Source organism: Macrobrachium nipponense, chromosome 10 (assembly GCF_015104395.2).
Source record: "Macrobrachium nipponense isolate FS-2020 chromosome 10, ASM1510439v2, whole genome shotgun sequence".
In the NCBI taxonomy this organism is placed as follows: Eukaryota; Metazoa; Arthropoda; class Malacostraca; order Decapoda; family Palaemonidae; genus Macrobrachium; species Macrobrachium nipponense.
This window is the reverse complement of record NC_087204.1, coordinates 104,680,295-104,703,266: the sequence shown is the minus strand read 5'-3', so window position 1 is coordinate 104,703,266 and position 22,972 is coordinate 104,680,295. Positions and strand designations below refer to the sequence as shown.

Here is a 22,972-nt window from a genome sequence, read left to right as displayed (position 1 = left end):
AGTACATACTGTACTACAATTACTGTAAGCAGGGGCACCTACAGGTTTATTCCATAAACAGTATCAGTGCCTACATCTCTTTAATGAATAAAGCTATATAGTAAATAAATTTTTGGCAGGATTTTAGTGAAAGGCAAGGGCCCTTGGTGTGGGCACCCATGACTATAAGTTCCTTTCATCAGAAGCTTAAAACCTGTATGGTTGCAACTGTCAGGTTCAGATTTTTTCATTTCTAGGTTTTTCTGAAAAATAAGCCTGTTAATCATCAAAAATATCTTGAGCCTTTTACTTTTAATGTTAAGAATATAGCAAAAGGGGCATCTCCTAAGTTTTCATTCATAAATAGGGTAAGCTATTCGAGATGCACCTTTGTGAAGGTTTATTAGTTTTAGAAATAGTATAGTACTATAACTGGAGTGTTGGATCTAAGAATTTTAGGTAATTTACACCACTGTAGATATTTTGGTAAGTTCTTCAATTAATGTTAAACGGTTGATTAATTATTCTTTATTACTATAGGACTTTTGAAGATTCCTGGGTGAGTGTAGAGGGAGATGGGGCAGTCCTCCATACAATCAAACCTGCTGATGATGGCTCAGGAGACATCATCATTCGCATGTTTGAGAGCCATGGCTGTAAATCAAAAATAACGTAAGTTGTCTTTAAATATACCTGCAAAAACTATTTCGTAAAAGCAAGAGACTGAAGAATTTGCAATAGTTGTCCGGTTTAAACCCTTTAATAGTAAAATGGCACAGCATTTTTTATTTTATTTTACTAGTTTGCATTTGCTTTGAATCTTCATACAGTACCAGATTATACGTCTATGAATTTGGATAGTGATTTGTTATTTTTGTAGGCTTTCCTTTTAATAAGCAAACTTTCTTGCTTCTATTAAAAATAATTCTGGAAATTATTAGCCTGTCTTCTAATTACAATGTGAATCAATTTCAGTGTGAAGCTGTCAATTGCAGTAGCCTCTGTCAAAGAAAGCAATGGAATGGAAGCTTCAGGAGTTGATGTACCTTTCTCTGAAGAAGGAGGGATAACACTTATTCCTGTTAGCTTGACACCATTTTCCATTAAAGGCCTGAGGTTAGCACCTGGCACAGCTACCAGTGTGCTTCAGTGAAGATGAAGATCTGCTAATACTATCCACAGTTATATTTCAAGATAAATCCCTAAGAGAGCTTTTGGAAATCTGTTCAATTCAACCTTTTCAAGTCTACAATTGAAAAGGGGAATTGACAAATTCTTGAAAGCTCTGTAGAATCTTAAAAAAATATGTACCCATACATAACTAGATATGCTTCTCCATTTCCAGACTTACGTTACTGTGAGCGAGTAGCTTTCACCTTTTATCTGCATTAGCTTAAACAATGTATCAGTAAAATCTCCAACCACTGTTTTTGAAACTCCTGCTAATGAGTCATAATTTTATTGAAAATTTATGGAAGCAGTTTAGTTTAAAATAGGATTAAAGATGCTTGGGACAACCAAGTAGTATGTAATTATGGTCTGAAAAAATAGAGTATGTATAGACCAGAGTTGGTTTCTCTCTCATAACATCACTGGTAATTAACAAATTACTTCTTACATATTTGGTAGATGTCCATTAGCTGTTGAATGTTTACTATAAATTTCATGAAAAATTATTACAACTTCTGGTAAAACCCAATAATAAAAATTTCAGAATTCTAAATTATTTAGCTGGTCCTTATTTGTCTTGGAGTGTACAATGAACATCAGTAACCAAGACACATGAATTTTATGTTGTAACGTGTCTAATACAGTAGTAGTTCTTTAAATTTGTAAAATCAATACACAAGCTTACACACACACTTGCTCTCCTATACATGTCTGGGTTTGATGGAGAGAAGCTCGAGGACAAGCTCCACTGCCAAGAAAACTTGAGATCATATAAGGAAAATGTACTAAATTTTTAAGGTCAGCCTGCAATTAAAAAGCAAGCGACAAAATACCTTATACACTTACCAAGCAGCACAAACTGTTTGCATGGAGATTCACCCAAATTAGGTGCAGCAAATGTGGGAATGACGGATGGAAGGACTAACGACTAGAACACATTCAAATAAGAAGGGAAGGGCGTATGTGTCATGAACAAGTGGTCAGATAAGGCAATCATAAACTGATAATGAGGCAAACCCTAAGTCAGGGAATGGACGAAGTTTAGGTAAAAGGTCATGTACTGGGACCAACGAGGTTAATCAACACTGTCTGGCTAACAAAATTGGGGAATTTATTCCCGCCAAGCCAAAGATAGGATGTATTACCGTTTACTATATTCACCAAAAATCTGTCAAATCTCTCGTATACAATTTGCCTACTCGGTATGTGATGTGGCTATTCATTTTAATCACGTTTCCAGCACCTTGGGAGTTGGATGAAAGCTATTAGTCTGTTGGGTGAAACGCAAGTAGAACGAGAAAGCAGCAGCAGCAGCGCTGACGTCCATAGACTTGAGAAACTCTTTACAATGTTGAGGGCAAGTCATGTAGGGATGCAGATGCGAGGTGGCAAGATAAAATTTTCTCCCAAGGGTCATATTCCTCCATATATTAGCCCCTCCTGAAAATGTCAATATCAAACTATAGGCAATTTTAATGCATCCTCAAATTGTACAAGGAAGCCAAGAAACTTCAATAAAATTTTGGGGAATCCTGGCCTTCTCAAAAATTTTCATTCTTTATCATGCAACTGCAGTCAGTCAAGTACATCCTTGATCACCTTAAGTGACAACCTCATTATATCATAACAAATGCCTTCAACTTGGGGAATGGCTGTAAAACTGGGAATAAGTTAATAGCCCAATTTTTCTCAATGCTTAACTCTGACTAAAGGAACTTAGTGTACATACAATGAGGTTGACCCAATTAGTTTTACTGTTCTAGAACTCCTCCACCATCCAGCCAGAGCAACCAATGGGAAATTGAAATGCAACCTTTTGTCCGACACCAAGGTTCAAGGATTGAATCAATGAAGGGTTGTGACAAAGGACAAAACTTTGGATGTTACCGCCCCAGCTTTCCATGGCCAAACCATTAAGTTATAAAGTGTGCAAAGTTAAGGGGTCAAAATGCTGCTGCAAACATTTGGTAAAGGCTACAATTCACCACGTGAAGTGCACTGACAGCACCACTCCCATTTCGAGCCAACAGGAACATGAGCTACACCAGCAAGGCGCCTCCAAAAAGAGACGATAGCTGGTTCATGCCGATCTGCAATTCACAGTGCCAACGAGTGTCCATACTTGAGGCTGGGTAGATCCAGCTGGATCAGTTATGAGGCTGCAAGATGTGACAACCAACCAGATACCATTAGTGACCTGCTCAAAACTAGCCTAGATTTCAAATTCATTAACATTTCAAACTAACCCCAAAATTACATGTGAAGAAAGATCACACAAAGTATACCAAAAGGCTATTTTACTGCCTTTATCCTGCCAATATACGGTACCTTTGAATCAGTTATGCTGCACAACGGAGGGTCTCTGAAGTTTTGGCGCCATCTTACCGGGACTTACTATAACGATTCTTCAGTGTCCTAGTTCTCATCAAAATAGGTCAGTCATCCAACTCACAAGGCACCAACAGCTGCAATGTTCTTCCTATCACATATTACCCTGAGGTGGTCTGAACATTTGCCAAGCACATTCTAATCTCCCACTCAATTACATAAAGAACTCATTTACTTGTGCTACATCATACACAGATACACATACTTTTGCCTAGTCAGTTTTCCTTACATTTACAACTCCACACATTTTCCCTTAAACAACACATTATCGAGCAAGCTTTGTAAATCTTGCAATTCATTTGTTACTTACCTAACCCTTCGTTCATCTAGAATCTTTTTTCCCATTCCAAAACTTCAAGAGAACAAATGGTGGCATAACTTTTCTTACTGGCAACTTATAACAAATTCACTCTCTAAGGCCTGTCCACACTAGCGGACACTTTTAGCTGCATTTCTCTTGCTTCTGAAGCAGTGTTACCAGACAATTGCACCACTCCAGTTCAATACTCTGTTGGTCAGCATTTTGGAATGGGTTATGGGAGGTGTTTGTCCGTCAGACAGTGCTTGCTAGAATTAACAGGGCCTAACACTCCTACATGTTCTGCATTATTCATGGGTACTTTCAATTAGCATAGCTTATTAATTTGAAATTCCACACTGATGAAGACCTTTAACGGGTCTGACACTCGAACTTTCGAAGTAAGGATATAAACCTTACTAAATTGTTCAGCCCAGCACTTGTGAGATTCTTTCAACTTTTTTTGTAATAATTTTATGGGCTACTCTTCAAAAATAAGGGTAAATTCAATGGTTTTAATCCGACACAATAAAATAGTAATTTTTTCTGCCATAATATCCAACTACGTAATCTTGTGACAGGTACCTTCAACTTTTATAGCAATATTTTTTGTGCTACTATACCAACCAACACTCCTTTAATACAAATAAAGTTCTTCATACCTTAGGAGGCAAAAAAACCCAGGTCTGGTGCTTTCCTGTTTATTGTAAAAATAGATGTTCAAAGCACTTCTTTTTCTGTGGAAGGTGATAACCACAAAACCTTTGGACTTAGGTGGGATGTCCATTATCTATCCCTGTGTAATTAATCCAATGCTGCCGGATGCTTGACCAATGAAAACCAGGGACAGTAACTGTTCACAGAAACTGCAAACCACAATGAATTTAAAGCCTTGAAATGAGCTACACTCAATTCTTAACCACATAACGAATAATTCAATTTCATCTCATCCTGGAGCAATCGCTGCCTGCCCATATCAAAAGAAGGGGTTTATTGTTAAAACGCCTGCAGTCATTTTATCGAAGTGTAGCATGAATAAAATACTGTTAATCTTCCCACCCCCTGACATAAATACTGTTACAACATTCCATTAACTTGGTGGCAGGCTGCAGAGCTTCATGAAGCACTATCAGTTTCCATACACCAGGTTACAAGTATTTGTACATTTTATGTTTTACAAACCATATTCCATACAAAATAAAAGGAACTGTAATCTGATGGGCTTCCTCTACTCTCCACAGCCCTTGGATGGACTGATGAAGGTTCTTGTACCTCAATAATATAATTGAAAGTGCTCATTGCTCTATTAAAAAAAAAATTGAAACATTCCTGTTCACTGCCTCCAATATATACATATCTCTTTCCCATTTCCAACCTCTATCTGGTCCACACCCCTTGTTATATGCCAACATATTCCGTTTCCATTATCAATCCTAAACCCTCCATTACAGTCACTTCTTTCCAAATTGAACAAGGACAAGTTTCCATTTAAATTCTTTGATCAAACTGTACAATATCTGACTCCAGATACCATATCCACATCTTGTTGCACAACATCCATAAATAAAATCTCAATTTGTAATTTCTCTTCCAAAGAAAATAAAAAAAAATTATAGAGGTTCCTTTACAACAGAAAGAGCTTACTTGCATAATTCTAACAGTTTAGAACTTTTGACCTCATCAATAATACTGCACCTGTTACACTGCTGCATTAAATGTACTAAGTAGTTACCAAATTCCCTTAAGAAATGTCCAATTGCTATTATCATTGAAGCTTTGATTAGATCCTTTTAAAGAAGCAAATTAATCTTTTCTTTCAATGAATCCTTAAAAACTAAAAAAATAAAAAAATTAATTTAGATTAAGTTTTGGTGCAGCTTTCTATTTACAACTACTTCGTTGGGGTCGAATTCCTGACTACCCCTCCTCGTTGTGACACTCCATTTACACCTCCTCTGGATGCACCTCCTCTTCCACGGTAACCAGTACTGCCACTGCCTCCACCACCCCCCCTAAAATAAACATTAAATATTAAAACTATTGTATAAAACTGCCACTTCCCACAAAAACATACACTATCAAACAACCTCTTTACCATTACACTTCAAAAGGAATTCTAAAAAAAACTCTTAATTTAATTTCTGACGAACGACTAACCTGTAATATCCTTGGTTGTAGTTATAATTACGATATCCACCACGATAATAGCCCCCTCTTCCTCTTGGAAAGTAGCCTCTTCTTGCTGAGCTCACACCAAATGTCTCAACATTAATCTTTCTTTCAAGCCTCCAATCTGGACGTTGACTTTTCCTGCAATCAACCATGAACTTTAGGTCCATCCTGGCCCAAATTAAAACCACCTATGTACATTGTGGTCAAAGTTCCACAAAGATACTGGATACTTACTTGGGTGGTATTTGAACAGAGGACTACCTCAAGATTAACCAGTTTATTGTATTATCAGCTCAAGAAAATAACTAATAACCAAATACCCCATTCTTTCTCTTAAATGCTTAAAATCAACATTACTTTAATTCTAAATGGATATGTGAGAAAACAATGAGATGCACCTGACTGTTTACCAAGTACCAATAAAGAGCACATTTTCCCTCTAATGCATCTCGTCTGTCCCTAAACATTACATCCTGACAATCCAAATTAAAACTGAAAATATCCAACTTCAAAAATTTCATACTTTGTAGCCTCATGCAGACTCCAAGGGCTATTAACTAATTTATGAGACTAAGTATCACATACTGAACCCTCAAGCACATCCAATGAATCCTAACCCATAGAAGTTCCCATAAAAAACCCCAACAACTTACCCTTTACTTCGTTCAATAGCTTCACAGGAGATGCTGTCAAAGAAAGATTTGCTCTTGTCATAAAAAGTTGAATGATCTTCAGTGGATTCATCTCCAGTGCCAGTTTCATGGCCAGAATCATCTTTCTTCTCCCCATTCTCAACTATCTTGGTCTTGGACAACTGATTCCTCAATTCTTCAAACTCCTCATTGGCCTGTTCAAAATCATATTCTTGTTCGAAGATCTGCTGATCCTGGAACTGTCTCTGTCTGTTTGCTTGGTTGAAACCTTGACCCCTTCCTCTAGCACCTGTTGGTCTTCTTGTCCCACGACCACGACCCATTCCACCACCTCTGCCTTGGTACTGCATGGGATGATGCTGATACGGATAATGGTTGTGATACTGATTTTGGCTGGCATTATGCTGCACTGGCTGCGACTGTTGTTGGTGGGGCTGGCTATTCTTTCTGTTGGATCCTACCTGGTTGCTGCTTCTCTGACCACTATAACAAAAATTAAAATTATATAAGTATTTACAGCATGTAACTGCAACACTAACTTAAATTTTGCATTTCCTCAAACTCAGCTCAGTGCTCAAGTTAAAATACCCTCAACCAAAGTCTCCTCTGAAGAAAACAGAACTACTTTGGGAGTTTCCTAATTTAAAAGTGTAGACGGATTTAGGCTAAGGCCCCACCAAATCCGTCGCGGCGCGTCGCGTGCGTCCAACACGGCTATCAGTCTTCAAGTGTGTCCGTCTTCTGCGCGTGTGGCCCAACCAGACAAACGAGTGACTGTTATAAGACGGACAATTCAAACTTCAGCATTACTTGCCGTTATGAAGGGAGCGCGCAAGGTTTTCCTCTGACTCTGTGCTGTCAACCAAATTAGAGGGGTTGAACAGTAGGAAAATCTGGACTTATGACATAAATTTAGAAGAGGAAAGAGTGGAGAATATGCAAAACTCTTTCATAAGTGACGATAGCGTCCAGACAAGTTTTTTTATTTTAATATTGTTGGATAACGCCGAAAACCTTTTGACTTAATTCGCGAGGGGATTATATCTCGAATATCAAAATTTGATACCAATTACAGAAGATCCGTATCAATGTAAGAAACTTGTAGTAACTCTGAGGGAAGGATTACCGATTTCGAAATTCGTAAAGTTGCACTTTATTTTATTTAATACAAAAATTAAGATACGTAGAATTGTGTGTGAACTGAACACTTTGATACAGGAACTTCTGAAACAAAGATATTTACATAAATGTATCCATTAGAATATAAAAAGATACTTTAATCCTTTATCATAACCACAAATCATCACATTTGATTATAATTCAAAGTTGGGCAGGTGGTTCAAATGTAGGTTGTTGTAGGTCTAACAATTTCTTCCTTCATGCGGACCCCAGTACGGAGACGCACGTCCACGTGCGGCTAAAAACAAAACTCTGTTCCTTGTGCGTCTAGTCCGATAACGCACCTGACGCCACGCACGCTCATGCGCCATGTGGGGCCACTCGTGTTTGAACTATGACAGTTGATCGAAACGCACGCGACGCGCAGCCGTGTTGGACGCACGCGACGCGCCGCGACGGATTCGGTGGGGCCTTAGCCTTAGGCTATTTTCCATAATACAAAATATAACAATAGGTTATAGTATAATTATTACCATAAATACTGAGGAACACTAAGTTATTGCAGTAAAATTTTCAACAGATTCCAACATGTCCAAACAATGTTATTAAAATTTAATATTTTTCATAATTAACACATCTTAGAAAATACTATGTTTAGAAACTACCAAGAAACCTGGCACCAAATACATTCTGTTTAAAGCTGCTAAATAGTACTTTCAATCAACTAGTCCACTGTCCAAACCCACCCTTCCTGCTGCATTGGTCTTTGCCCTTGTGGCGATTTCTTTTTGTCATCTCTTGGAGGCGGAGAAACCTGGACACCCGCATCAGATACAGGAGACTTTCGGGCAGTTGGGGTAGAAGAACGTGACCCAACAATAATTTCTGAAATTAAAAACATTAAATGACACTTTTCAACCTTTAGCAGTAACTACTATGGTCCCCTACATTGACTGGTCTTTCACTATCTTTTGTGATCTATTTATCTACAGTTCAAACACTAAATACCGCTTACACAACTAGCTACATTAAGATTTATGTAATAAAAGGCCAAACCAAACTACTTATAGATAACGTTGAGTGGTTCTGGATTTCTAACAATTTCGAACTTCAACTAATATGTATACACAAAATGTAGGAATTCAGTTTTACAAACAGATTTAAGCAATATCGTCAGCTCCACCCATTTTACATAAATTACAGATTCATCCATGGGCTTCCATTTCATCAGTAAGCCCCTAAGATTACAATACTTCACCATTTAAGAACATCAAGTGGGATCACAACCATTTAACTTGCATACTGTGACTTGTGCAGCACACACTGTAGGTGGTAAGTGTCTTGCGTTGCACTGTAGGATTCCACTTCTTCAGGTACATATTAAGCCGTGCTGCCGTTTTTCTTGGTCTCTTCCCCCTCCCCCACCCTAGTATCTATAACTTAGCCTCTCTATCTATAACTTAGCCTCTCATTTATTTTGATCATGAAAAAACACACTTTCAATAAGTGTGAGCCTTGATTTTTGACATTACTTTCTACAATATATGTAATAATAGTCTAACACACTCCTCCATTGCCCCTTCATTTATTACCACAACTAGGAACTAGTTATTTCAGTTATGGCACTTTCTACAACCCTACATTCCCCAGAATTCACTTTCTTTCACCCTTTACCATTCCCACCAAAACCTAACTGCCTCCGCATACTTTTGTGAATATAATTAATTTGTCCGAGATGATTAGAAGTGTGAAAATTAGCAAAAGTGTTGAAGTAAAATTGCTATACTAGTTATTATCTTTCTACAGACAACCAGTAAAATTTGCAAAAAATATTCTTTGTTCACAACAAAAGCTTAATTGAACCCATTTCTGAAGTTACGAAGTTATGATCAAAGACCGATACACACTACAATATAAGCTGTAGCAAAAAGTCTAAAAATCTTTTGGGAGCTATACTACACAAGATATAGAACCTAAACATTTTACCTTTTGCACCTTCAAAACCTATTTAGCTATAAAAGATAAAACTCGGACTAGAGAGCTACATTCAATCGACATTTTGATTATGTGCGTTTCAAAAAGAAAATAAGAATATTTAGGCTGAAACAGAGAGCGACATTCAATTGACATTCTGATTAGGTTGTGTTTCATAAAGAAAATAAGAATAATTAGGCTGTAAGTCTCGTAACATCTATTAAAAAAAAAAAAAAAAAAAAAAAAAAAAAAAATTCAAAAAAAAAAAAAAAAATTCAAAATTTCTTTGTTCCGATAAAAACTATCAGGCTATGGTTGAGGAGGAGACCAGACAAATTTTTAAGAACACATTTCCTTAAAAAAAAAAAAAATAAGTTTTTATTGTAAAATGGTTTTATGGAACAGAAAAATTAAACCCCTCACAACAACAACAAATATCATATTACATTAACTTAGCCATAAGAAAAATCTGGCTCGAGATCTTCCAAGATAAGAGTCCCATTCCAAACGCAGAATAAGTAAACGTTCAAGGCATAAATCTACTCTCATTAAAGATAGCAAGCCAACATGACTTGCAGGTCATGTTCTCCTAGATTATGAAATTATCAGCAACCATGAGGTCCTTCAGAAATAGAATAAACGTGGCAGCGAGTCGAGAGGCCAAGTATAGACTCTTCAAAGACTGAAAATCAGGAATGTATACAAACTATAATTATTTAAAAAAAATCACATTATGACAAATTGCTGTGGGAAGTTCAAATTAACTACACACCACAGAGATAAGATTTCAATGACTTTGAAATCAAGGGAGTTGCTGATGTGGGTGGCCACCGCATAATGACGAAGCTCTATCAAAAGACTATACGAGGCATTGACATGTTGACTCATGTTGGTTCCCCAAACTCTTAAGAATATCAGACTGTCAGCACATCAAACTACATATTTCTATCACCAAAACAAATGATTCCATTCTTATAATTTACCAAGGTTGTGGACAGGACCAAGTTTCACCATGACGGAGGTTAAGAAGTCTGCTTTGCATCAGCCCTTAAGCTTAACACAGACTGACCAGATGGCAGCAGCTTTCACCTGTAAGTTGGTGGACTGATCTACAAAAATTTAATTTTGGTTTTTCTTCAAATTAATTAATAAGTCTTTCCCACTGTCAAAACCCAAGCAAATGGTCTTCACAGTATCTAACACCACAATGCCTTGACCTTAAAAAGTGATCACTTTTCAAGGAGATTACAGTAACATGTAAATGACAGCACTATCAACAATGCCTTCACCTAACTCATGAAAATCAACTGTATGCAAAATACGTACTGTACGTATTTTCAACTTTGGCCTTCAAAAGGATTACGGATTTTCCCCCAAAATAGATATGTACTACTTCATGCGATACAAATAATTTCCTTGGAAATGGAAAATTTAAACTAAAAAATTGATCTAACTTACCATATTCTAATCTTGAGAAATTACAGTTAATAACTAATCATACTATGCTAAAATATTTGGGGTAACCTGAACGGCTAAATAGTTATTTTTCTGCTATGCAAAAATCACTACACAAAATCTCAAGATGTACAAATCAAATAACTGCTCTACTCAAAACTAAGTCAGTAAAATCCTGAACTATTTTCAAAACTACTATGCATGCCACTATCTTGTACTACTAGTAGTAGCTAATATTACTAGTATTTCTACCAAAATAAACCGTCGCTCCCTTTAAAAACTGGAGTAATCACCAGCAGCCTGTCTCAACAGGCTCAATGTGGATTGTGTTGACTATTAACCTAACTTACTACCGTCACTAGTGAACTACTAGGAACAAATGCCAAATGAGGTCGCACACGTGAGTCATATTTAAGCTGGCATGATGCAACTATCAAAAGCAGCCAGTACAGCAGCAGCCTCGTCAGAGCTAAGCTTGAATGCATAAATGGCACTTGTTCCTACCTGCCTGATGGCGTGCAGGAGTACCAGACTGGAGTGCAGTAGTACCTGACTGGGGTGGGGCACCTATTGGAGCAGGCACTGGCCCCCCTGGGGCTGTGTTAGACTGCTGATCGAGGTTACCCACCCCACTACCACCAGCCACAGTATTTAACTCACTGGGCTGTGATGTAGAGGCCATCTGGAAACCACCTGTTCCAGGTAATCCCTGCTGGGTCATTGACTGTCCGTAGGCACCGTATGAAATGCCACCCAACCCACCTCCAATGGGGCCAAGAGACTGACGGGAGAAGGGCGCTGCTTGGAAGGACGATGGAACGGTTGGAGCAGAGTGCTGGAATGTACAGAATTCTACTTATCCTTCATCTTTAAAACATTTCTTACATCAATAATGTGGTAAATGCATTTTTTTTAGAAATAATTAAACAATATCTAGCTTTACAGTGCTATTGAATGAGAAAAACCATGTGGAAATATATATAATATAATTAACAAGACCTTTCAAGAACCTACAAGACTATTTTAAGATTTTAAAACAATTAAAAAATTACCAAATCCCATAACTTAGAAGCTAAATCTGTTAACATTAATTCTTGTTCACTTGTCCCTCTTACTTGAACAATTGCTGGATCATTGTGTAGGCCACCTGGAAGTGTTGGCTGCTTTGGAGTATCACATACTTCAATCTTTTTTATGTCTGTCCCTCTGAAGATAATGTATTCATAGACTTCATCCCGAGCTGGGACTGGCATCTCTGTTGGCCGATCCTCCGTACCAAACGATCGGACTGAAAATGGAAAAAAAAAAAAAAAAAAAAGTAATGTTCTTTAGTACCTAAAAAATTGAAAACCTAGAATGTTAAAAAATGTATTTGAAGTAGCTGGTTAAAAACACTTAATTTCAAAAGGCATTATTGAAGGAGACCTATCATAAAAATATACCAAAATAATGCTCCTGGACAGATACAAAATGAAAAGCAGAGTAATTTTTCTCTTATTTTATTCATTAATATAAATAATTATATCAGAAAGACAGTACAGGTACAGTAATAGCACAATTTGGGTTGCATACTGGGGGTCTCTGGAGAGATGAATAACTAAGCAAAAGGTATTGCAGTACAGCACATCATCTAAAGGGGACTAAAGAATAAAATGTATATTGTACAGTATTAGTCTGAAAATAGCATCTCGGATAATGTTACAATGTAAGGATGAAGTCAACTTTTTGTATAATAGTATATCTAATAAAGAACAAAATAAAAAAATAAATTTAGGAATTATTAATGGCAAAACTTGGAAGAGTAAACCGAAAAATACAACACGTAAGAAAAGTTATAAAGTAGTTATAGATTATTTCTGCATGTCTGGGACAAGCCAGCTTGATTGAGGCATAAGCGCAAGCTTAATTGCTTTTTCAATCCTAACCGTAAGTCTCATTATTCAAGAACTAATGTACGTAAATGAATTAGCTGTAAATCTATTTGACAATTCATTGGTTCAATAATGGCAAAAATCTCCTGTAGCTTCTTTATTGTTTAAAGGATAATTCTCCAAGACATCAATTCCTATGCTCAGGCAAGTATCGTAACACCTGGTTGGGTAACTGTGCCTATGACGTAGCCAAGTTTATTTAGGGGCTAAACTACATTCACCTGGAATTACTCTCAAATATGCAAGAACTTATTCAATGCAGTATGTAATTTAATTCGCCATCAGTCCCAAGTCTTAAACAAAGGTCAGTTGTATGAAAACAGTTCAGGAAGTTTCAGGGCATGTGTATTGTATGATTACATCACTATATCCTCATACCATAAATGTTAATTTAACTTGCTCAAGAGAAAAACCAAGCTCTACGTGTTGCAGTTTATCACAAAAGTATATCTTTTAACCATTTTGAACACATTCAGACTAAAGCAACCAACTTCACACCAGTATACTGTACTGGATTACATTCATAAATAAGGAATCTTCTTTCTGATAGGGAAACCTACACACACTTTACGAGCGACTGAACAATCATTCAATCTACCTTTATAGTCCTGTACTCTATTAAAATTGAACAGTACAGCACTGTACATTTACCTAACACTGGATATCAGTCCTTCCAGTACCAGCATATGTAAATGACTATCCGTTTACAAGACATAAATAGGGTACTTAATATATTTTAGTACTACAACTATTCCTCAACCATTATTGCAACATGGTGGTGCAATAGGGCAATATATTTTACTAGAACTATACCTACAAACAATCTTGCAACAAGGTGGTGCAATTTTAAGCAGTACATAAATTTTCCATATATATACATAATCTCCTGTGGTAAAAAAAAAAAAAAAAAAACAAAAAAAAAAAAAAAAAATTAAACAAGATCTGTCAGCTTTGGAGCAGCTCAGAACACCCAATGGAATGATAGTTCTTCTTGCAAGAAGTTTTAATTCAACATATTACACTACTGCAGGCTTTTTACACATCCAATGACTAGGATGGTCTTTTGTGGAACATTCTATAAAGAAAAAGTTAAGGAACCGATTTACGTTACAATATTTGCATACATTATATTTTGCATGGCATTTAAATGCCTATTGCCAGCAACTATACGTAGGCTAACTAAACTATTACTTTAGTATCCTCGTTACACAGCTGGGTAATACATCGCCTGAAACTATGCCTAGACCTAATAGCCTAACCAAAGATGGACTATACTAGTAATAAAGCCCATAGAAAACCTGGCATAGAATTACTTGTTAACAACCAACCCTAGGGGTTTCTGCAGCGAAACATTTATGCCAAATAGGACTTTGAAAACCTCAATCTCCCAACCCTTTACCTAGACTACTACCTCCATAATGTCTCCAGGTACCTGGCATTAATTTTTAATCATAAGTGTTGAGTTTAACTTCTTTGTAGGTCACTAATATATTTTATTCGTTATTTAAACATTGCCAGAGCATGTTGCTGTGCTGATAAATGCAAAAGAGACAGTTTACTGAGTTTATTGATATTTTCAGACAGATAAGATTAGATAAATTAACAGAGATAACATGAAACTCTCCCCCCCCAAAAATCTCCAGAGGGGCTGGCACTAGACAAGTTGCATACACCAAATTGCTTCTGCCATATATATAGCCTACTACCAACCCCTTGGGGATGAACACAAGACTATAGACCTCTCAGTATCATCTCACCCATACTGCATAACGTCTTAGTGGACCCCTGCCTATTTGCGGTTCGGAATTTGCGACTTCACCTATTCGCAGATTTTTACTTTAAATATATATCCACAGTATTCATAGAATTTTCATAAAGAAGTAATCAACATTTACTGTATTTTCCCGAGTAAATTTACATTACACAATACAACTATTAAATTAGTCAAGGACAAGCATTTTTAGAGGAATTTTTGGAGTTTTAACAATCAAAATAGTCTTCTAAGTATAAGCATTTTTACGGGCGTCATATATTTGCGGGGTTTTTTTTGTGTCAAACGTAAATTAAGATTTTGTGGCTGTAATTCTCCTTACCCAAAAATGCAGTTTGCCACCTCATTTGCCTATTCAACGTCTTCCCACAAGCATCACATTAGCCTATACTCTAGTTTATTTCCATCTGTCCATCCGCCTGTGGTGTTTTTGTATGGTAACTGCGTCCCGGGCTTTAGACAGTTACATTCAGCTTACATTCAACAATGATAGTAAAATCTTATTTCAAATATTAACAGTGTAATTACCATACAGTAATTTATCAAAACTTTCAGTTGCAAATGTACACCCAGATATCCTTTTATTTACCTAAAACTTACACATAGCGTAACTAGGGTAAAAAATCGCATGGTACAGGGGTGGACCATGTACGATCAATGTGTACAACCCCCTAAAAAGGACATTATAATGCGTCCTGACATCGGAGATGGGCATCAGACGCGTGTCAGGACGCGTTATAATGTACTTTTCTTGGGGTTGTACACATTGATTGAACATGGTCCACCCCTGTACCATGCGGTTTTTTTTACCCTATCTAAAGTCCGGGACGCAGTGTTACCATGCGAAAACACCACAGGCGGATGGACAGATGGAAAAAAAACAGAGTATAGACTACAGCAGAATGTAACTCCGATGATGGCGGTTTAACCAGTTTTTATATAACTTAGATGATGGCAGTTTAAACAGTTTTTAATTTAAAATTCAGAAAATCTTCCATTACTAGTTTTCTGCTCCGACACTCATGGCTTTGGCCCTCACTTTGTCGATCAACTGCCCTCTGGTACATTATCCCTAAATATGCTACCATAAGGTAGCTTATCTGTTCATGAATATAGTACCATAAGTAGAAGCTAATAATTGTTCCTGAGTACGGTACCATAAGTACACACAAACAATCGTTCTTAAATACTGTAACATAAGTAGATGCTAATAAAAGTAGTTTAATACAGTACCTTAAGTAACTTGTGCTTATTATAACTATACTAGGATATTACCAAAAGTAAATACTAATTATATATTTATAGTCACCAGCCTATATAACAATATGGTAAGTAGATGCTACTACCTAATTATTCTTGAATATATAGTATACCATAAATAAACTTGTTCTTATTATAACTGTTCCTGAATATGTTACCATAAAGTAAATACTAATAAATGTTCTTTAATACAGTACCATGGCGTAAGTAAACTTATGCTCATCATAAATGAATAAATATGGCACCTAAAGTAAACTTACGGCCATTTATACCTAGCTGTTCTTGCAAAATGGTACCATAAGTAAATTTAAGCTTATTATAACTGTTCTCTAAAAAGGTACCATAAGCCAATGCGGTAAATGCTAATACCTTACTGTTCTTGAATATAATACCCTAATTAAACTAAATGATCACTATAAGTGTTCTTGCATAATGTATCACAACATGTAGAGTAGCTAGTATATGCTCAATGTAACCATTAAAAATACTCGTTACGACTAGGCTAGATCGTCTCAAGACTATAAAATTGGACCAGTGGCTTTACGCGACTTCCAAACCACATCAATAAAATTGGTAGCTAGCCTAGCTAGGCCCATTGATTTGTACACTAATTCGGTAGCACAAAATAACCATAAGACTAAGGAAATGACAAACAATTATTTGGGGCGTTAAAAACCACACAGGAACTGGTGTCGACACCCAGCATTACTGCAAATTAGGTAGTAGGTACTCAAAATTCAACTTTAAAGTAGGCCTATGCTTTTATTAAGACTTTGCTAAAGACTGCTTAAGAGGAGAGCCCATAGTCAGGTCAGACCCAATGACCTCTGTTGATAATTACTTTGTCTCCCCCTATCCCCAAAAATCAAAGCCTAGGCCTATAATAATAAAAATTGACAGTTAGCCTAGGTCCATTTCCCGAATAGTAGGTCGTAGGCCTAAACTCATTAATAAAATAATCTTTTTATAAACTAGCTTTATTAAAAATTGCGTAAAACAAATAACCTTGATCGAATTTAATATAAATTACGGTCGGCCACAGTAGTTACGGCAGAGGTCCAAGACTCAATTAGGCCTAGGTATCTCCAACGGGTTAGCGTAGCGTATGCCTATCGGAATGACAACGAAAATAGAAAAATTAGCGTTTAATTCAAATTTCTCTTCGTTATGAATGGCGTCTTCGACTGAAAATGCAAGAAAAAGGGACGTGAATATTCTACGTCTGTCGAATTTCGACGAAGTTTTCGACGTCATTCGGAAAACCGACAGAGAGAAAGAGGGGGACGGAGAGTGAGTGAGTGTGAGAGGCTACCTCCTACATCGCAAAAGCCCAAAAATAAAACGAGCGACGAAACGCTTAAAAAATCAGGAATAATTAAAGAAGCGTCATCCACAAAATCTAAAATAAAATCATAAAATTGGAAGAAGGAGGGGGAGGCAGGAGAAGGCGGCTTTCCCCTCGCCCCCCTTTGACACTTGGCTGGCTAAGCCCAGCAGCGTCTTGTAAACAAACAAAACTCACCCTTGGCCAAAGCGATAATCGACTCTTGAGCGTCGATCGTGTATAAAATCCCTTCATAGCGGATTTCCGATTTCGAGATGAGGCTAATTTTACTGCCCAGGAACGGGATCGGCCCACTCATGGTGGCGGTCACTCGGATAGCACAAACAAGCGTCGATGTCTCACGATATTTGCTACGATTTGAACAGATCTCCAGTCATTGTGTCCCGACGAAGGTTACCGGTCTGTGACGTCACGGGTCAAGCACCGGAGGAGCCGAATATTTTGACGATATTTTCGATTTTGACCGCGAAAATTTAACTCAGTCAAAATATATTTCACGTATTTAAGATCTAATTCGCTTCTCCAGCAACGGAAATGAAGGAATTGCACCGCCGCGCGCTTTGCAAAGTCTTCTATACACTTCAACATCCACCACAGTCCACAGTCATCCCTGAAGTTCCAATATTTTTCCTCTTTTTTAGAAAGTTGATGAATATGTGAAATATTTTCGTATAATTTTTCCATTTCTGTTGTCAGGAAAATATACAGTATTCACTCGATAAAATTCATGACGATAATAGGAAGGATTACTAATTTCTAATTAACTTTCTTGACAAAATTTCCATTGTAAGCAACAACACTTTTTAAGATACATCGGAATGAATTTCAAAATAGTTTAGTTGTTATGGAATTATATAAATATGACGAAAATAAACTGCTTCATGTCATCTGAAGAAATCCTTCTTAAGATTTTCAACGAAACAGCTGACATTTTTCTCGATACACATGACAAGAGTAATCGAAAAAATTATACTTTCACCCATTTTCAGCGTATATTTAACGCCAGAGGTCCATTTATTCCCTTGGAAAATACCATGCAGAACACGAGGGTGTTCATAGTTTAAAAACATCAAGTCCATGGGCGTCGTACGTCATGAAATATGAGTACTTTGTGCACTGGCAATCATCTCCATAACTGACGGGGACGATTACTTTTGCCCTACGACGATTGCGTATTGCTCATTGAGAGGGATGGCAGCGACGGCAACCCGAATAGCTCGATCTGGACTTTTAAAGCTTCCAGCCTCTGGGATTAATGTCCAGGTGAGTAATTCGGTCGATTTTGTGCTGATTTGTGGTTTGTCCGCTCCGTGCGTTAAAATCTTTGGAGAAGTTTTGGTGCGAAAGGGGAAGGAAAAGAGACGGTTTCGTAACCCGGCTAAGGTACAGTCCTATCAGGTAGTTTTGGGTTGGACTCGATAATACTTTATTATTTTCTAAGTCATTTTCATACTAAAATGGGGCTAAGGCAGCTTAGGAATTAATTATACTTGTAACGTATTTTGTGTTTATATAAGCCAATTTATACCAGGCGTTTATTAAGGTTACAAACTCCTTTAGGTGACTGGTTACCTAACCTCGGTTGCAGGCTACCTACCTAGCCTAATTGCATAGGGTACGTAATACTGCAGTAACCTAATTTATTTACCTATATAAGTTAAAAAGTCTTCGTCATTGCTTATATATTAAGACAAGAGCTTCATTTAATTATGAAACGGGTCATCAGGCAAGTTAGAATTATATTTTTTTACTGTTAACTTTCGTAATTAGGCTACCACCATACCTTGGGTAACATACCCCAGGCTGGGTTAAGGTTTAAGAAATGGTGCTGGATTAGGGGGAAACATCACGACAGGCCAACCCTCATCACGGTAGACGGGTCTTATTCACTCGATATTTAATTGGTGAAACATGAATACAATTGCAACTCTAAGCATACCATTTAAAAGACTGAAGTTTCGTCAACATATTGTGATATATGAAAGCCCCATACGAACTAAAATAAGCATGTGAGCTCTTCGTAAAATATGTTTTCAAGGCAGTTTTGAAATCCAATATGGCGGCTACGTTTTGCATGGACGGTTCTCATCAGTGACGGCCACCATCTTTCCCCAGCCTTCCCAGCACTCATTTGAACAATGTTAGCGTATGTATGTAACGTTTATTGATCTTACTCAAGATTGCAGTTGTAATCAGCACAATAAAACAACATTTTGTTGCCTATATTAGTGAAAGTATGAAACTTGTTATTCCGGGTTATGGGTTGAACTGAATTCATTCTTACCTTGTAAGTGGCGGTTTTTATCCTTACTGCCATCACAACTGAAACTCCACAGTGCTTATTTGATTGTTATTATACACATTTTGGTCTCAGTTCACTCCACATTGCACTTTAAAACACGTTGCTGTCTGGTTTCTTAAGCGTGCGCGCCATAACACAATTTCGAACAGCAGACGACGACAGACGACGAAACTGCAAAGTTTTATTCCCTTAAACTGTTTACTTTACTCGTTATTTAGTTTAAATTTACTTTGTTATTTAAAAAAATTTTGATTAATTCATGTATATTATCCCTTTTTTGCAACCAAATTACCCGAAAAATTACAGATATTTCTAAAGTAGATAAAATCAAATGTTTATAACGTTTCGTAAACATCTGGCTGCGAAAAAACCATAGAGGAACGAATACGGAAAAGTGCAGAGGAACGACTACGTTTTTTTTTTTTGCTTTTTTGTTTTGCTAGCACTTTCATTGATTTCAGTCTTTTATTAGTATTTTGAATTTCTTTAATAATCGTATGCCAGAAATAAATGTACCCTTTAATGTTTGCATGCTAAGAATGGCAAATCATCGTTGCCACATAGTGGAGGCTTCACACATACGCGTTCCATTATCATCTGTTATGCGTCCGCCCCTGATGAGCTCGCTGCTAACGTACCGTCACGCTTTTTTTTGTAATCAGCGATCATAGCACTGATGATAGTTTTTCAAAGTTAATATTGATTTTTATGCTTGTTATTCATACTGTAATTAACTGTAGGAAATTCTCTCTCTCTCTCTCTCTCTCTCTCTCTCTCTCTCTCTCTCTCTCTCTCTCTCTCTCTCTCTCTCTCTCTCTCTCTCGGAGTCAGTCACTCGGCAAAGAAAGTCATCTTCACTCCGCAATTGAAAAAGTTTGTATCATCACTGGAGGATTCAGAACTAGAGCTCTCATCATCAAATAGGTTATCAATATCACACTCCTCATCTAGTATTTGATTGATCTCACCTGAAGAAAATATGCCTCCTCTTTGGGACATTCATTGTGAAAGACGCGAAATCCAATTTGTCTCGATAAACGCCCGAAGCGTTTTATTGAAAGAAAACCAACAGGGACAGGCAGTTTTCTAGCATAAGCGACCACCAGGAAAGAGTTGCCAGGCTGGAAATTAGTTTCCCATGTGCTGAGAGTGTTACCAAATGATGTTCCTACACTTTCTATATGAGTAAACGTATTATTACGGGGCTGACGGCTTGACAAGCACAGTTAAAGTCTTGAACGTAATATCCGTTGAAGGCGCTACCGAGTAGATCGCGGTAAACGTACTATTACGTGGGTGACGCTTAACAGGTTATAAACTGTTTCCATGAATTCTAGTTGTCATAGTAATGCAATAATGATAAAATTGCTTTATAATTTATGTATATATACTTCCAATACATAGCCTAATTTCACCAATTTCAACGTTTTGTGTGTAGTCTTATACCCCAGTTTGGAGGGTCAACACATACCGAATGGCAACAGAGAGAGAGAGAGAGAGAGAGAGAGAGAGAGAGAGAGAGAGAGATGAGAGAGAGAGAGAGAGAGAAAGGAAGGCGGAGGAACGAAGAAGAAAAGGATGGCGGTGGAGGGGGGGTTGGGGGGGTTGGGGAGTGGTAGGTTGCAGCTTATACGCGTGTTCGTATCCATTTCTGCATAATGGAGTTTTTGTTCTCTTGGTACAAGGACAAGTGTCGTATTCTTTTACGATTAGTGATTCACGATACCCTATAAATTACGGCACTGGGTGTAATGCACTATAGCAAAATCTCGTTCTGTTAAGAGTGTTCGTTACAGAAATAGGTATTGCCCAAAAACGTGCTGCACTGTCTCGAAACCCATAGTAGACATGCTGCTTAGTTGTCAATCAAGTTTTTATAACCAAGTATTTTTTACAAGCTAGCTATTGAATAAATTTGTATTTTTCTCAGTCAAAACATATGCCCCTCAATGCTAACTTCCTCTTTTAACGACTTTCTGGTCATTGCAAATTCGGCCCCATAATTCTTATGGTGCGAAAAAACAGACAGAGGCCCATGGACCGAAAACGATTGCGTCACACTACGGCAATAATCCAGCAGTAAAACATCTTCATATATCCAAAGAGTAAATAATAAAGATATATATGCGCATTACGATATAACAATTACATGTATAGCTGATAACAATCTGCATGAATAAACTGGTAAACTGTTCTGCAATGACAGTGAGTATAGCAATTATACAATAGGTACGAAAGTCAAGATGTCGTGACGTCATAATACCAAACTTGAAAGAACGTTCTAATTCAGAAAAATAATTACTTAAATTTGAGTCAGAGTCGAGTTACTTTTTCAATAACGAATATTTTCAAATTAATCATCATAAATATGTAAAATAAAATGATGTTTTACTACTTATTTAAAAATTAGCCAAGAGCACGCTTCTCGTCATCTTTCTACCCAAACAGCTGTTTACGCCTGGCTTGTTGTTGATGAGAAATCGTGTTTCGTTATTTATTGTTGTGATAAAAGTGCTACAGCGTCTCGTGGGTACAAGTGTGTCGGATTTATCACAGGAAATGGAAAGTTTGTTGACACAAGCGACTCCGTAAACATCGAGATGGCGTCAATCTTCGAAACATTTTTAGTTGTAAGTAAAAATTTCTAAAGCGTTTTGGTGTGAGATTTCCACTGCCGTGGGCGCCATTTTCAGTACCCTCTGTTTAAATCTTAAAATTTGGCCTTAATTTCTAACTTTGGAGAAAATACTTACTTCGAAAGGAGAGTAGAGGTCTTTAGCTCCGTTTCTCACCAACAAGAAGTCGCGACTGATGGCCATCTCGGGTGTCAGGACGCGTTATAATGTACTTTTTCGGAGGGTGGCTTGCATTGATTGTAGGTGTCCTGCTTGGCCTGCTGTGATGTTTCTACCCTATATGGATAGAATAGGAATACAGCTCTAATTTACTTGGTGATGTCTGTCATATTCACAATCAGGGACTGAAGTGTCATCTTCCTTAGAACTTGGAAAGGGTTGTTCAACCTACCATAGTAGGTCATACCCTCTCTACAAAGAAATTTTACTTATTTTTTTTTTTTTTTTGTGCCAATATGCTGTCTTAATAATTTTGGTAAGTACCTGTCATTGCGTACCTTTAGCAAAAGAATAAAATGA

General features: G+C 37.2%; 2 protein-coding genes across 6 annotated transcripts in view; one reads left to right on the top strand and one right to left on the bottom strand.

Annotated features, from left to right (window-relative positions):
• The window catches only part of LOC135223864 (alpha-mannosidase 2C1-like), a 35,760-nt gene extending 34,058 nt beyond the window's left edge, over window positions 1-1,702 (top strand). The window contains exons 16-17 of the mRNA XM_064262762.1: window positions 520-651; window positions 955-1,702. Of these exons, the coding sequence (XP_064118832.1) occupies window positions 520-651; window positions 955-1,132 (310 nt within the window). The 3' untranslated portion in view covers window positions 1,133-1,702. The remainder of the gene's footprint in view (window positions 1-519; window positions 652-954) is intronic.
• LOC135223865 (protein LSM14 homolog car-1-like) lies at window positions 483-18,124 on the bottom strand. Of its 5 annotated transcripts, XR_010316604.1 has the most exons (9): window positions 17,693-18,120; window positions 12,324-12,496; window positions 11,713-12,043; window positions 8,526-8,664; window positions 6,661-7,143; window positions 5,993-6,145; window positions 5,725-5,847; window positions 2,393-2,589; window positions 483-633 (listed from the first exon to the last, which is right to left on the bottom strand). XR_010316604.1 is itself a non-coding variant. In XM_064262764.1 (8 exons), the coding sequence occupies exons 1-7, from the start codon at window positions 17,811-17,813 to the stop codon at window positions 5,727-5,729; spliced, it is 1,521 nt and encodes a 506-aa protein (XP_064118834.1). In that variant the 5' UTR covers window positions 17,814-18,120; the 3' UTR covers window positions 483-633; window positions 5,725-5,726. The 5 variants fall into 5 exon arrangements, 4 of the variants coding, with proteins under 4 accessions (XP_064118834.1, XP_064118835.1, XP_064118833.1 ...); XM_064262764.1 differs by lacking the exon at window positions 2,393-2,589; XM_064262765.1 differs by lacking the exons at window positions 483-633; window positions 2,393-2,589 and having other exon boundaries at window positions 4,523-5,847; window positions 11,869-12,043; window positions 17,693-18,124.
• Window positions 18,125-22,972: the final 4,848 nt, after the last annotated feature.

What these genes read in the sequence shown, in the direction of transcription:
- LOC135223865 (XM_064262764.1), bottom strand. Translation starts at nt 17,813, where the DNA reads ATGAGTGGGCCGATCCCGTTCCTGGGCAGTAAAATTAGCCTCATCTCG. An exon ending in GATTATCGCTTTGGCCAAGG is followed by an intron (nt 12,497 to 17,692) that starts GTGAGTTTTGTT and finishes TTCCATTTTCAG; the next exon opens with TCCGATCGTTTGGTACGGAG. An exon ending in TCCTGCACGCCATCAGGCAG is followed by an intron (nt 8,665 to 11,712) that starts GTAGGAACAAGT and finishes TTTTAATTTCAG; the next exon opens with AAATTATTGTTGGGTCACGT.